The following is a 15,406-nucleotide window of genomic DNA, read 5'->3' on the forward strand; positions in this document are numbered from 1 at the left end:
TTGGTGGGTTTGTGCGACGCCAGAAAGTGGCGGCTGGCATAAGCGGACACAGACTCAAATATTTATTTACACTATGCACAAGTCTAGGGACAGTACGGGGTGGGTCAGCTGAAGAAGTAGGTGGACCTCATCACCTGCCCCAGATCGAAGTTACCTGCGGAGCCAAAAGAGCATGGAGCTGAGGCTAGGTCAACTGGACATGCCTCGAAGGGCCAGTGCCCTTTTAAAACCCCTTTTTAAACCCTTACCTGTCTCTGGCAGGGACCGTAGTGTCTCCTGCAGCTTGGTGACCAGGGCAAGTTCCGATGGCTTCAGGGACCTGGTGGTGTAAACAGGACATGAGTAGGGAAACAGGCAGCAGGCAGGGACCAGGCCTCAGGAAGAGGGGCCGCTTACCTGTAGGCAGAGCAGAACCGCTTCTCCAGGAACTTAGCCAGGTCCTCCAGGATTGGCTGGCTATGTAGGCGTACAAACTGCTCGCGACACACCTGAGGAGTGACAGCTCTGAGTCACCCATGGTACAGACTCGTGGGGTCCCTGAGAGTAGGGGCTGGAAATACCTCGTTCATCACTGGGATGTCGGCGGCATGCGTCCAGAAGCAGTCGTGCACAGAGACGAAGGTCAGGCCCCTCCTGGCCAGGGAGGGTCCAAGTGAGGCAGCTGCTGCCTGCTCACTGCCCCCAACCTCATTCTGAGTCCCCAGCACACCCAGGTTCCCCAGTGCTCTAAGCAGTAGATGTTCAGGAAGACACTAACCTCACACACCCTCAAACCACTCGCCCGTTCAAATCCCAGCTCAGTCCAGTGGCAGGTGGCAGGCGCCGGGCGCCGGGCACAAGGACCCTGCCCTGCCCTTCACTGGCAGTGTCTACCCACTACACGCAACCCCATCATCACTGTCCTGTCGTGTCACCGCAGCCCCAGAGAGACAGCTACATCACAGATGGACTGCCCATGCATGTACCGTGGGTCCACCTGTAGCAAGTGTGTGCCTGCCCCTGGGACACACCTGTAGCAGTGCAGGGCGGTCAGCATCATGTGGGAGGAGTCCAGGGAGTGGATGAAGTTGGGTGGGAAGCCATTCTTCTGCTTCAGAGTGTTGGGCTTCCTGTGGACCCAGAAGCGCTAGGCTTGGCACCCTCCTGGCCCGTCTCTCTCCCAGCCCCTCCCCTCCCCGCATCCGGGACTCACTGACTGATGTTCATGGAGCTGGTAAAGGTGATGCTCTGGATGCCGCCTTTCACCTGCAGGCCGCGGTTGGGGGTTGGTGAGTGCAATCCTGGGCAGAAGGAGGGGAGGGGAGGGGAGGGGCCTTCCCGGGTACCTGGACCTTGGCCTCACGGTGATAGGGCTGTATGATGGGGATACCCAGGGGTGTGACCCACTCCACAGGCCAGCCCGCGTGAGAGATGAGGTTGGCGCTCTCAGTCAGCCAATGCTGAGGGTGTGACGGTACACCTGGTCAGATGGGCAGGCCACAGGGGGGAGGCCCGCCCCGCCCCGCCCCCCAGGGAGAGTTGGGCAGCGACTCACCTGTATGGCCCGGGTGCTGGAGAACATCTCCTGTAGGCTTTTGAAGACCAAGCGCACGAGGTAGTGTGAAGCTTCCCAAACAAACTCCTGCAGGGGCGGAGGGTGACGTGAATGGCAGGCGGGTGGGTGGGGCTAGCAGGTTGCCTCTCCCCTTGGCCCAGAGCCAGAACCCAGGGCTACAGGACTACCACTGTTGGGAAGACCGAGGCTCAGGTCCCAGTGCTGAAGGGAGCACGCAGGTGGGGACCTGGCAGGCTGCACACCTGGGGGAAGTCGCTGAGTTCGCGCAGACGCTTCTCTATCTGCAGGCGCCCACCATAGCGCGTAACCCCATACACCACGGTCATCACGGTCTGCTTCACCACCTTGCGGGTGATGAAGCCCTTCAGCACCTGGGCCACCTGCAGGCCCTCCTTGGCATCCTGCTGGCGGAACTCCTCCACCTGGATGGGGTGAGGAAGCAAGGAAGCCCTGTCACGCCACCTCCCCACCAGGGATTCTATGGGATTCTATTCAGACATCAGCAAGAAAGGACAGGGGCCCTGGCACCCACCTGTGTTGCTACCTCCCTGTACACATCTTGGGGCAGGTCCGAGGGTGTTAGGTTGACAGAGGCTGCACCAGCGCTGTCCCGGCCCAGTGCAGCGTAATGCTGCAAACCATTGCAGGAGCCATCCTGGCCACAAGGGGTGCTCATGAGCTGAGCCCAAGTAAAACAGGCATCATCCAGCATCCCAGTGGAAATAAAAAAGGAGGTCTTCGGGAGACTGGGGACCCGCCTCCCTTACAAAGCAAAGCCACTGTATCAGGAGGCCAGTTCCACAGGGCAATCCCAGTTAAAGATGAGACCCCACTGCAAGTACCAGGTCCCAGGGGGCAGTCAACTCACGGGCTCACCTGGTGAACCGGCAGGTGGGAGATATAGGCAGCGGGGTCTGGGGACCTGACTGCTTGTGCTATCTCCATGCAGCAGGCCAGGGTCTGCCAGGGCTCATCAGCTTCCATCCACCATTTCCGGCCCTGTGGAGCATAAGACCCACAGGACTCAGGGGTCAGCAAAAGCCAGCCAGGGCAGCTCAGGCGACACCAGGCAAGCGCGCGCGCGCGCGCGCGCGTGTGTGTGTGTGTGTGTGTGTTGGGGGTGATGAGGAGGGCCACTCATGGGACAGCTGTCAGCTGCTACTGGGCACGTTAAGAGGGACATAGTAGGCAGCAGGGAAGGAGACAGCTGGAGTCGGGGTTGAGAGATCTGAGTGCACAACGGGCTGGGAGGAACAAAGCAAGAGGCAGGAATGGGAGCAGCTAGGGAAAAGAGCACGCGATTCCCACCGTCATGGGGTTGTCTGCAGAATCCAAGATCTCCTCCATAATCTGGTCCGCGAAAGCCAGGCGCATGCTCAGAGAGTCACGCTTCTTGAGGCCAGTCAGGTTGACGAGGTGGATTTTGAGCCAGTCAAGGCCACGCAGCCCCAGCGGCCGGCCTTCGGCAAACTCCAACAGCGCACGTGCCAAATCGCTGCCCAGGTGGTTGAAGTGCGGTGGGCAGGGGTAGGTGCGGCCGCGGAAGTCCATGTTGTGTGGCAGCCAGAAGACACGGTCGCGCAGGTGCTGTGCCAGCGACAGCCGATACAGGGCTTCGCTGCGCAGGCTGTGCATCTCCCGAGCAGCTTTGAGGCAGCGCGCCAGCTCCTTCCGCAGCTCCGCCTTGTGCACAGGCGAGGAGCCGGGTGGCAGGTGCTGCCGGGCTGGCTGTGGTGCCTCTGAGCGTGGAGGAGGAACACCCAGGCGCATACAGCCCTTGTCCCTGAAGACCTGCAGCACCAAGTCTAGCAGGCGCCCGTTGACACGCCAGGCGCAGTTCCCCAGCTGCGTGAGCGCGTCCAGGGCACCATGCAGTTGGGCGGGAGCGCAGCGCTCTAGGAGATGCTGGTGCTGCGTGGTGCCCTCCATGGCACGCATCAGTTTGGTAGAGCTCAGAAGGTAGGCCCCGGCGTGCGGTGACGTCCAGGGCAACGGTGGGCACAGCATAGGCACTTCTGTGGTCTCGAAGGTTAGTGTGGGTTCCGCTGCCATCTCTAGCAGCTGCGTGAAGGCAGGGTGAGGCTTGAGGATGCCAACCTGGGGAAGACAGCAGACACAAGGGGCATGCACAAGGGGCTGAGCACGGGCGCCCTCTGCCACCACACAGGGAAGAGGGAACAACCCCCCACCCCCACCCAGCTCTCCACACACATCCCAACACAGATAGGAATGAGAGAGCAGCGCTGCCCAGAGTTGTCAGAGCCCCAAGGAATGGATGGCAGAGCCATGTTGCCCTGCATCTTTAGGCCCCTCACAACCCTCATTCAGGCCCTGCGGCGGCCCGCTCACCTGGCGGTAGCTTCGGAAGGAGTACACGTGGTAAAGCACTGGGATGAGGCGGCACGAGCCCTGCGGGGCAGCTAGGCTGCGTGGCATCTGCACAGCCTGCACCAGCAACTCAGCCAGCTGCTTTCCCAGCTGCAGCAGCACTGGCAGGGACCAGGGCTGCTGTGGCGGGGTCTCTGGTGGGCCCAGCAACTCCCAGTACTCCCGAGGAAGGAAAGGCGCCTCCACCTGCAGGAAGAGCTGATCAGGAGAGCCCAGGGCTGCCCATGTTCTCTAAACAGGGAGCGAGACTCGGACGGACTGATGTAGTTGGGGAGGGTGCTGAGGAGAGTGGTGAAGGAGTGTGATGAGCAGGAAGTCTGCCCCCTTCACCTGCGTGTTGGAAGCCAGCAGCCGGAGGTACTGCGAGTACCGCTGTCCCAGCTTCTCCACGTGATTGGTAACCTGCTTCTGCTTCACCAAATGCCGATTTAAGACCCGAAGGCCCAGGTCATGAGCCAGGTGGAGGAGGGGCTCGCCCTGTGACGGCAGAACCCGCAGAACCTAGGTGCAACAAGAGTTGAAGCTGTGGTTGCCTGAATCCAGCTGCCTGTTCTCCGCCCGGGCACCCAGCCCTGGCCCACCTGCAGCAGCATGCTGACAAACTCTCCTTCACTGAGCAGGCACAAGAACGGGTAGAGGGTGGGCTGGCCTTCCTGTGCCTGGCAGGCCATGGTGGCCTTGGTCTGCCGCAGGACTCGCAGCAGCTCCACTTCCCACTGCCCTTGCAGCGTATTCAGTGTCTTCCGCTACGGGAGAGCAGCGTCACAACCTGAGCTAGAATTTCCTGCCACAATCTCCCAGGACCTGGACTGGGGGAAGCCCTTACCGCCTCAATGACCTCCTTTGTCATTTCTGGGGCCTTCTCCACCGATTGGACACTGACGTTGGCACTCAGCTCCACACGGAGCTGCTGGGAAAAAAGGTCCTGCAGGGTCTCCAGGGGCAGATGCAGTTTCGGGTAGGACTTGGGACCATTCTGCTGGGCAGAGAGGCAAGTGAGGCAGGGGCACAGGAGACAGACCACCCTGTGCAAGCAAGAAGCCCATCACTGCCTCTGCCAAAGTGTGCCCACTCAAATAATCTGGAGGACTAGGAACTGAACACACATGTACTCAACATCTGGACACCTGACACGTGTACTCAACAGCTGGACACTCGACACGTGTACTCAACAGCTGGACACCTGACACAGGCACTCAACATCTGGACACCCGACATGTGTACTCAACAGCTGGAACATAGGCACCTGACACGTGTACTCAGAACAGTCCAGCATCCATGGACAAATGAACAGACACACTAGAATACTACTAAGCCATGAATAGGAACAAGGCTCCAATACACACCACAGTATAGAGGGACCTTGAGGACACTGTCATCAGTGAGCCAGGCACAAAAGGCCACACAGTATCAGGCTCCATGACAGAAAATGTCCAGGACAGGAGAATCTAGAGAAAGCTCACCTGTGAAGGTGAGTCTTCCGGATGCAGAGGAAAGGAAATGAGGCTGCCATGGTGGCTTCGTGCCTGGGGCTCACCTTGGCATAGATCTCCTTGAGCAGTGTGGACGTGTTGACTGGACTTGGCGCCTGTGGCGGTGGACTGAAGGCAGGCTCAGCCTTGACCACTGCTCTCAGCAGCGCGGCCTGCTCCTCTCCTGCCAGGGCCAGGTCAGTGAAGAGCTGCTGAGGCTGAAAGCCATTTTCCTTCATCTGCTTCAGACACCTGAGGCAAAAGGGGTGGGATGGCGTAAGCTGAGCACTCAAGGGGCTACCTTGCCCCCAGGACAGGGCCGCCCAGCACATTCCTGACTCACTTCTGGATGGTGTGGACATCCTGGTCCCTGCGTCCCATGCACTGGAGTGCGGCTGCATAGGACCACAGGTCGGGGGAAAGGCCAGCATCCTTCAGCATGACGAACACGTATACCATCTCCTTGAAGGAGCCCTGGGAGAAGGGGTGGGGCAGTGAGGACCAATGGCACCTGGACCTCCTTCTCTGAGATCCCTAGAAACCTACTCTCTACATCAGTGATTTGGGAGGGGACCTAGGAACAGGTGGACCACAGGGTGTCCTTCTGAGGAACACTGCATTACTGGAAATTTGAACCTGGGGCCTCTTGCAGGCCAGGTATGTGGTCTACCATTGAGCTCCAAAACCTACCTGTCTGTGTTTTATTGCTGGCTTTAATGATTTATTTATTCATGATTTATGTGCATGGGTGTTGTGCTTGCACGTACATCTGTGTGAGGGTGTCAGATCCCCTGGAACTCTCATGTGGGTGCTGGGAACTGAACCTAGCTTCTCTGCAACAGCAGCCAGTGCTCTTAACCACTGAGCCACCTCTCCAGCCCGATGTTGTTGTTTGTTTGTTTGCTGGCCTGGAACCATGCAGATCAGGCTAGCCTCAAATTCAGAGATTCTGTCTCCCATCTGTCTTATGTTCCTTTTCTCATTTTCGTTTTGTTTTTCTGTTTGAAATAAGCTCTTTAAGAGCGGGAGAGACAGCTCAGCAGTTAAGAGCAGATGCTCTTCCGGGGACCTGGGCTCAATCCCAGCACCCACATGGCCTCACACCTGTAACTCCAGTTGCAGGGCTTCTGACACCCTCACAGACATACATGCAGGCCAAACATCAATGAACATAAAATAAAAATAAATCACCCACACACACAAAAAAAGGGTCAGGTGGATCTGTGAGTTCAAGGTCAGCGTGGTCCAGACAGGGAGTTCCAGGACAGTCAGAACTACACAGAAAAACCCTGTCTTGGAAAAAAAAAAAAAGAAAGAAAGAAAGAAAGAAAGGAAAAGGTCTTGTTGTGTTTCTCAGGCTCATGTTGAACCCCTAGACTGACATTCTCCTGCCCTGCCAAGGTGCTGGGGAAGGAACAACTCAGAGCACAGGTTCTAGCTCGGGGATTTATGAAAAAGAGCAAGTTCCCAGCCGGGCGATGGTGGCGCACGCCTTTAATCCCAGCACTCGGGAGGCAGAGGCAGGTGGATCTCTCTGAGTTCGAGCCCAGCCTGGTCTACAGAGCTAGTTCCAGGACAGGATCCAAAGCCACAGAGAAACCCTGTCTCGAAAAACCAAAAAAAGAGCAAGTTCCTGACCCTGGAGCACCAAAAGTCCCCGAGCTTCAGGGCCACTGGGACAGGAAGCCCCACACAGAATTACACTTCAGGTATACTCAGTTTCTTATTTTCAGTGAAGGAGAACGGGGGTTTTTATTTTGCAGACCAGGCTGGCCTTGAACTCAAGAGACCCGCCTGCCTCTGAGGGCAGGGATTAAAGGTGTGCACCACCGCGACCCTGTTTGTTTTTGTTGTTGGTGGTGGTGGTTTTTAAGGGAAGAGTTTTCTACCTGAGAAGCCTGAAGGAAGTTGAAGCAGGCTCACCTTTCGGGCCCAGCCGAGCATCACAGTGTTATACATGTCCAGCGTAAGCAGCTGCTGCCTGTCACACTTGCTGTGCTGAGTGACCAGAACGTGGTGGGCAAGGGGCATGTTGTCAGTGCAGGCGCAGCACTCAAAGAAAGCCAGAAATTTCTGCTGGAGCAGCAACAAGTTTGCCTCCACCACCTTGGCCTGCATCCTGCCTGGGGTGCAGGAACTCAGCTTCAGCATGGCAGCCTGTAGGGCCCAGGTCAGCTGCTGCTCCTCCTCCTCTGAGCTCTTGGGTGCCCCCTTCTTGCTCTGCTGCAGGCAGCTGGCCAGCTTCTTGCTCCAGATCCGGGGCTCCATGAGCAGTGTGTGGCTTTGCTTCTGCTGGTCAAGAAATCTCTCCTGGCGCTTCTGCTTCATCTGTTTCTCGGCCTCCAGCTTCTGGGCCCAGCGGCCGCTGCGGCCCTTCAGGGGCCGGTCCATTGGCCCCTTCTTCACCATCACCTGGGACATGCTCTCCGCCTGCAGCTGCCGCACCCGAGCCTCCAGCACTGCAAAGAGCAGAGGAAGTTTGGGGACTGTCTCCTGCACCTCAGGATGCTCTGAGCCTAGCCCCAGGGTCATCCCAAACATCCTCCTGGATCGTGCCTTGCTCTGCCTGCCAAACCTGCTCCCCACAGCCTGCTGCTCTCCCTCCTTCACTCCACCTCAGGGCCTGCGCACATGCTGGAACCTGCCTTTTCTGATTCAGGCACATACTTGATACACCTGGGGAGCGACACAACAAATATCCCTAGCTCTGTGGTCCAAGTCAGTTGACCAAACGTTCACATTCTCTCCAGTCATACAGGGGTCCCTGCCACACAGCCTTCAGGTGACTAAGCTAGTGCTCCAGAAGGTCGAAGCCTGGCCAGGAACACAGCGTACAGGGGCAGCCACGGTTAGTGGTGAGTGCAGAAACAGAGCAGGCTCATCCCCAGGCCCTCAATACAAGTGTTCTTAGGACTAGCTGACTGCCATTTCCAGAACTCCAGTCCCCGGTTCACGGCCCAAGGTCAGCATGAGTCAGGGGCCTGGCTCTGATTTGTACAAAAAAAGTTGGGAGTGGAAGGGGTGCATAGGAGAGCCCCGAAGTTCTGGGTGAGCTCCCATCTCAATGCACACTTGACAAGGCAGAGGGTGCACCTATGTGGGGCCTCTGACAACTGAGAACGGGTGTGGACTGCACCCGCAGAGACCCCAGAGAGAGGAGAGACGTCAGCGGGACTGACCCCAGTGAGTGCTCATGTTCACAACAGAAAGAGACCTCATGGGAAAAGACGCACAGTATGCACTAAGTCTCTGCTACCCTCCTCTGGTCAGATGACAGATCCCATCGTGTTGAGATGGGAACCAATAGTTGCTGACGATGGAACAGGACCATAGCTGTGCACCATCTCAATGTGTGTGTCTGTCCCTCTACCTATACTTTCTGCAGCTACCATGCAGACATGACATTGGATCAGGAGGGAAGCCTGGCCTGGCCTGGGGCAGCCTGTCCACTAGACTTGGTTGCCTAACCCTTAAAATTGGGTTCCAAAGTTGAGTGGTGTTGCTCACCTTTAATCCCAGCACTTGGGAGACAGAGGCAAGAGGATCTCTGAGTTCAGGACCAGCCTGGTACCGAGCAAGTTCGAGCAACCTTGTCTTAAAAAACAAACAAATTGGATTCCAACTTCACCTTGACTGTACGGGACACAAACTGGAGACTACCTTAGCAGAAGACATTCCAACAAATGGACTGCGGGCATTTGTTCAGGTTTAATTTGGGCTCTCAACTGTCTTCCAAGTCCCAAGTAGAAATCTGGGGCCCAGGGAATAAAATAACAGCTCCCAGAAACAGCCCAGCACACAAGAGAACTCAACAGGCCACGTATAGGACATCTGGCCCACACCACCTGCTGGGTGTACTCTACTGTCTTGGTGTGCTCAGGTACAGTGAGGAGCCATTCCTCAAGGCCTCCACTGTAAGGAATGTGAACCCTGCACAGGGGTACATGGGTATTGCTTGGGATGCGGCTCACCCTCCAGCAGCTCAGCATGGCCCCACTCCTTCTGGGCATCTTGCTCACGGGGACTGGCGGCAGAGCTCCGTCTGGAGCTGCAGAGGCCACTGAGGGTCCCTGAAACACAGAGGGTGACACTGCACGTTAACCACCCCAGCGCTCCGGAGGCAGAGGTAGGAGGGTCTCCAGCTGGAGTTCAGCCTAAACCACAGGAAGAAATGGTATCAAAAGACGACAATCAGGCATGGAGGTGCAGCTTTGCGATCTCAACACTCAGGAGACTGAAGCAGTAGGGCAGGAATCCGAATTCAACATCCAGCATGAGCCACGTGGAAGAACCACGTCTCAAAAAGTAACCGCACCCCACTCCAAATAAATCAAGACCCAGGAAAATGTAAGCTCAAGGGCAGAGCAGGCCGAAGCTACGAGAGCCGAGGTGCAGGATCCGGGAAGGACCCATAACTAAAAGTAACGATAAAGGTCAAAGTCACAACCCTAAGTCCCCAACGATGGGTTAGAGGGCTACAAAAGCGCGCAAGAGTCAAAGGGAAAGTATCCTGCGGTTCCTCTTCAAGCGTGTTCCCAGAGACTCCATAGGTCAAAGGACAAAGGCTGGAGGTGACCGGACCTCAAGGAGGCGAAAAATCATAGCCTTGGGTCCGACACTGCTTTACCTTCCTCCGAGGTCGGGCGGCGGCGCCCAGAGGAGCTCAACGCCCTGCCGAGCCCCGCGGCGCCCCGGGTCCAGCGTAGCGCAGACATGCCGCCCGCTGTCCGCAATACGCACGCGCGCGCAAAGCCAGCCGGGAGTTGTAGTTCCGCGGCTGTCGAAAGCGTCTCAGGGTGGGCCCCTCCTGAGGCGCCTAAATAGAGCTACAACTCCCAGGAGGAAGTGCGCTGTGCAGCGGCAAGAGAGCACGCGCAGAAATACTCTTCTGATTGGATCTTTTCTTAGGTTTTTTTTTTTTTTTCATAATCCAAGTTTCCTCTTTGATTTGATTTTTTTCTTCCTTTTTTTTTTTTTAAGAAACTATTTATTTATTTATATTTTTAATTTTGGTTTTTCGAAACAGGGTTTCTCTGTGTAGACCTGGCTGTTCGGGAACTCACTCTGTAGACCTGGCTGACCTCAAAATCGGAGATCCACCTACCTCTACCTCCACAGTGCTGGGATTAAAGGCGTGCGCCACCACGCCTTTATCTTTTTACTTCCTTATTCTTTGATTGTTTGGTTTCTGCTTTGTTTTATCTGTTCTTGTTTCTGTTTTATAAATGTGTGTATCTACATATTACAGAATATATATATATATAGTATGTATGTGTGTATATATATATATATATTACACAGAGCCTCGCTATGTAAACATGACTTCCTGGAATGCGTTACATTTAGTGCAGGCTGGCCTTGAACTCAAAGAGACCTGCCTGTTCTGCCTCCCCAGTGATGGAATTTTACCGTGCACAACCATGCACAATCTCCTATTTTTTTGTTTCCGTGTGTGTGTGTGTGTGTATGCAAATGAAATCCACAGCCTTAAAGATGAAAAAGAAGCGTAAATAGTCCCACATCCCTGTTCACTCATGGTTCATTCATTCACTCACAGCCCCATGGAGCTCCTGACCCAGAGCTGGGGTGATGCAGCAGGCCTGATTCATCTGGTGTTGGTGCTGCTCTGCGCACACCAGGCAAGCGCTCCCCCTCTGAGCCACAGCTGACCCCAATTCCCTGGACCCCCAACCCTGTCTATTTTTTCTCATGCACCACAGATTTGCTTCAAATTTCCTATGTAATCAAAGATGACCTTGAATATCTGAACCTCCTGCCTCTAATTTAAGATTTAGGAGTGTTGGGATGACAGGTATACACCATCAAGCCCCAGCATTTTAGAGACAGAGTCTTGCTAAATTTTCCAGGCTGGTCTGGAAGTGATTCTAAAGCACAATAAACTCCTGAGATGACAGGAGGTCATTTCCCCCTCCCCACTCTCTACTGCTGTTCAGAGCTCATCAGGGAGAGGAAGTCGTAGTGCGGTGGTTTTAACCCCAGCCTCTGGAGGTGGAGGCAGGAGGATTAAAATTAAAAGCAATAGCCTGGGGCACAATAAAACTCTGTCTCAATGAGACAGACAGACAGACGCACCAAAAGAGAGGAAAAGGAAGAGAAGGTGGTTGCACACGCCTTTAATCCAGCACTTGGGGGACAGAGGCAGGCGGATCTCTTGAGTTTGAGTCATCCTAGACTACAGAGCAAGTTCCAGGGCAGCCAGGGCTACACAGAGAAATCTTGTCTTGAAAAGCCAAAAGAAAGAAAGAAAGAAGTCTCTTTGGTGCTAGAGAGGTGGATCGGTGGTTGGAACACTGGCTGCTCTTCCAGGGGACTCCGCTTCATTTCCCAGCACCCCCATGGCAGCTCACAACTGACTGTAACTCCAGTTTCAGGGAACCTGACATCCTCACAGAGATAAATACGGGTAAAAACCAATGTGCATAAAAATAAATTAATTATTCAGAGAAAGGGAGAGGAACAGAGATTGAATCTTCTTCTCAGCCTTTATGCAGAGACATCCATCAAGGGGCCCGAATGTGCAAAGAATGGATCTCAGACCTATGTGAGAAAACCCACTCGGGAGGCAGAGGCAGGCGGATCTCTGCGAGTTCGAGACCAGCCTGGTCTACAGAGCTAGTTCCAGGACAGGCTCCAAAGCCACAGAGAAACCCTGTCTCGAAAAACCAAAAAAAAAAAAAAAAAAAAAAAAAAAACCAGGTCTCATATTCCCCCTATCCTAGCCTCAGTTTATCCACAGACAGGATCTGAGCAAGAGGAGTTCCAGGGCAGCCACGGAGGCTAGACAGAGAAACCCTGTCTCAAAGGGCAATGAGTGAGCTAGACACAGAAGTGACAACCCCCCCAGCTTCTCCATCCCTTTGGTTGTAGCCACCAGGTAATCAATCCGCTTAGGTGTGGCATGCAGTCAAATCTAGAAGCATGCCCACTGAAGGCTCAGAGGATCACCCTGAGCTGTGACAAGAGGGATGAAAGGGAGGAATGCCAGCCAATGCCAAGGCCCTAAGGCATGAGCAGAGTGTCTGGGCCACTGGAGAGGCCTCCAGGGTAGGGACTCAACAGATTTCCTCTGCTTAAACTGAAGTTGCCACCTGCCCTCAAGTTGAGAACAAAACCCATGGCCCCTCCTCTACTACATGTCCCACGGTACCCAAGCTAACAATAATTTTACCACTGAGTATTGCCCTCCCGGTTGTAGCTCAGCTCATTCCCCAGGGTACCCAGAGCATGATGACCTCAATCCTGACTTCTTCTGGGGTCACCTTCCTGGTCCCCAGGGATGAAGCAGCAGGACCTGTAACCCCAAGACGCCCACAGCTACTCACATCTTTGTGGGCTGGAAGACTCGGGGACTCAGATTCTTCCCCGTCCCTTATTATTCAGGTTCCTCTCTGACTTGCTGAAGCACCAGACTTTCCACATCAGAGTTTTCAGTTGGTTCTTAGTCAACAGATTCTAGAGAAGAGTACTCCTGCTGAGCCCCACCCAAGTTCCTCACTGGGAGATTCTAGGCGGGGCTCCACCCTGACCACGACCCTCACTGAGGGATTCTGGGCAAGGGCTCTGAGTCAACAGCCTTAGTCCCCACCCCACCCCATGTTTACCTCACACACCCCCAAACTGATTTATGGCCAGTGATATAGGTTGTCCTGTCTCTTTCCACGATAATCACCCATCAACATGTTAATGGATAGGAGAGTTACTATTCTGAAGTTGAGGTCAGATTTTCTTATGAAACCTAAGAATTTTGAAGTATGGCCTGATCTCAGATATTCAGGAAGATGGAGAGTTTGAGGATAGCCTCGCAGCTTATTGAGATCTTGTGTTAATAAATAAACTACAAACAGGTTTGGGGCTGTAGCTCATAGCTAGAACCTCTGCCTAGAATTCCCCATTGAGGGGCTGGGGGTGTGGCCAGGGGTGAAGGTCTTAGGGATAGAGTCTAGCATGTGGAAAAGACCTGGGTTCAGTCCCTAGTACCCTCCAAGAAAAGATTCCTCCAAGTTTTCGGCCAAGAGTGTCGGCTCCTGCCTGTCATCCTAGTGCTCAGAGTACTCCGCAGGCTGAGTTCAAAGCTAACCCGAGCGGACTCTAGAGTGAGATTCCGCCCTGACCCTCTGGCCCCACGGCAGAAGTAAAGAAGTGATTCCAGGAGATTCTCTTTCTTCTGGCCTCTGTGTTTGAGCTGTGGCATGTGTACCATCCCCTCTTAGACAGATAAAAGGCAATCCAACATTGAAAAACCAAGAAAGAGCTGGGCGATGGTGGCACAGCCTTTAAGCCCAGCACTTGCGAGGCAGATGCAGGTGGATCTGTGAGTTCCAGGCCAGCCTGGTCTGGAGTGAGCTCCAGGACAGCCAGGGCCACGGAGACACTCTGTTTTGGGAAAAGAGAAGAAGGACAGGCTGCGAGAGGTGTGTTCCAACATCCCAGCACTCAAGGAGGCTGAAGGAGAAGCATTTTGAGTTAAAAGCCAGACTGAGACAACAAACAAAATTAATTAAATACAGTTACCACATGACCCAAAGATCCCCCTCCTAAGTATGTGACCAAAAGAAATAAAGACCCACATCCACACCAAAGCTAAAATACTCACAGTACCTGGAAGGCAAAGATAACCCGGTCTCAACAGGCATGTGACACACTGGCCATCACTGTCTTGGAATGTTACTGGGCCATGAACAGGAGTGAGGCTCCCACACATGACACAGCCGGAAGGTATTCAGTGAGAGAACCAGACCCTAAAGGCCATACAGTGCGGGTCTCCATGACAGGAAATGGCCAGAACAGGAGATCCCAGAGATAGGAAACAGACTTGGAGTACTGAAGGCCAGTAAAGTCAGGTGACTCTAGTGGGGACGGCAAAACACTCTGGAGTTGACAGGTGGGAGCTGCCCCAGCTCATGCACTAGTAATCAAGTTATACTTTAAATGAGTGATTTATGTGGTATGCAAATTACATCTCAATGAGCTATTTTTAATTTAAACCAAGTCAGACACCTCCCAGGCGTGCGTCTCAGTCTCTCACAGAGGGAATCTAAAAATGTCCAAGGGCGTGTCTAGGGGCTGCGAGGTGTTCATCCCAGAAGGGGAGCTTAGAATTTCAGTCACGGAACAAAAGTCACACGTGGCATTTGGAGCTGTGTGCTCCATTGCTTGCCCAGCATTGTCTAGACTTTCTCAGTGTACCTCCCAGACAGACACCCCCTCGCCAACCTGCCTCACAGGGAAAGCACACAGCACACAGGTGTAGGTGATCAGGAAGGGGTCATGGGGCCTTGTGCCATATGTGTGCAGTGAGAGCCTCTGATGAGCCCAGGCATCACCCCACAGTGTGACCTGCCCAGGTCCAGGAAGAGACGGGATCTACTGAGCCACCAAGAAGAAATCCTGGCATCCTGAAGGACTGGTTGTCTTTCCAGAGGACTCCCCAAAAGGCAAACTTGTCAGTGAACCTCACCCTGGTGCTATTTAAAGGTGCTGCCTGTGGCTAGGGGGAGGGAACTGGCATTGAGGTTCAAGGTTCCCCAACACCAGTGACTCTAGGCTGCATCTGAAGGTCATTGCACCCACCGTCAGAGACACTGGCTACTGGGAAGAAGATGTGGGTGACCATGGATGCCATGGGTGTCTCCTGGGAATGGGTGTGGCTGCAATGAGGAGCAGGTGTGAGGGTGGACGCACCACCCTAATTCTGCTACCCAGACGCTGTCCTCTTGTTCTCAATGCCCCTAAGATGGTGGTGACATACCTGTCTGTCTCTCCTGCTCAAACAGAGGTTCCCACATCTGCCACGCTGCCCTCCATTCATCCCATCCCTTCCCTGCCCGTTCTTCCATGGCCCAGCCCCTCCGGACGGGGAGCCTCAGAATCTCTGGGATATCCTGTGCACGCTCAGCCCAGCTGGCCAGATTGACACCTTCTGACATCTTCTGGTTTACTTCATTGTCACGTGCCCATCTTTTATACAGTC

At 54.5% G+C, this 15,406-nt stretch overlaps 1 protein-coding gene across 8 annotated transcripts; it reads right to left on the bottom strand.

The window, feature by feature from the left end:
• Nucleotides 1-31: 31 nt before the first annotated feature.
• Nucleotides 32-10,169, bottom strand: Polrmt (RNA polymerase mitochondrial). Of its 8 annotated transcripts, none has more exons than XM_041669940.1 (21): nt 10,043-10,169; nt 9,387-9,485; nt 7,339-7,874; nt 5,759-5,889; nt 5,481-5,667; nt 4,770-4,919; nt 4,525-4,689; nt 4,274-4,444; nt 3,905-4,129; nt 2,864-3,652; nt 2,432-2,554; nt 2,088-2,210; nt 1,798-1,977; nt 1,535-1,621; nt 1,326-1,439; nt 1,193-1,245; nt 1,011-1,109; nt 561-633; nt 397-488; nt 249-319; nt 32-154 (listed from the first exon to the last, which is right to left on the bottom strand). In XM_041669940.1, the coding sequence occupies exons 1-21, from the start codon at nt 10,128-10,130 to the stop codon at nt 105-107; spliced, it is 3,606 nt and encodes a 1,201-aa protein (XP_041525874.1). In that variant the 5' UTR covers nt 10,131-10,169; the 3' UTR covers nt 32-104. The 8 variants fall into 8 exon arrangements, 6 of the variants coding, with proteins under 6 accessions (XP_041525874.1, XP_041525873.1, XP_041525872.1 ...); XM_041669939.1 differs by having other exon boundaries at nt 2,088-2,234; XM_041669938.1 differs by having other exon boundaries at nt 44-178.
• Between the last annotated feature and the right edge of the window lie 5,237 nt (nt 10,170-15,406).

This window comes from Microtus oregoni, unplaced genomic scaffold (genome assembly GCF_018167655.1).
Source record: "Microtus oregoni isolate MIOR12 unplaced genomic scaffold, Mior012 000019F_ref0000042, whole genome shotgun sequence".
In the NCBI taxonomy this organism is placed as follows: Eukaryota; Metazoa; Chordata; class Mammalia; order Rodentia; family Cricetidae; genus Microtus; species Microtus oregoni.

Excerpts from the sequence above, each read along its gene's own strand:
- Polrmt (XM_041669935.1), bottom strand. The coding sequence starts at position 10,130 with ATGTCTGCGCTACGCTGGACCCGGGGCGCCGCGGGGCTCGGCAGGGCG. Across the intron at positions 489-560 it reads ACATCCCAGTGATGAACGAG|GTGTGTCGCGAGCAGTTTGT; the intron begins GTATTTCCAGCC and ends GTCACTCCTCAG. Across the intron at positions 320-396 it reads CGGTTCTGCTCTGCCTACAG|GTCCCTGAAGCCATCGGAAC; the intron begins GTAAGCGGCCCC and ends TTACACCACCAG.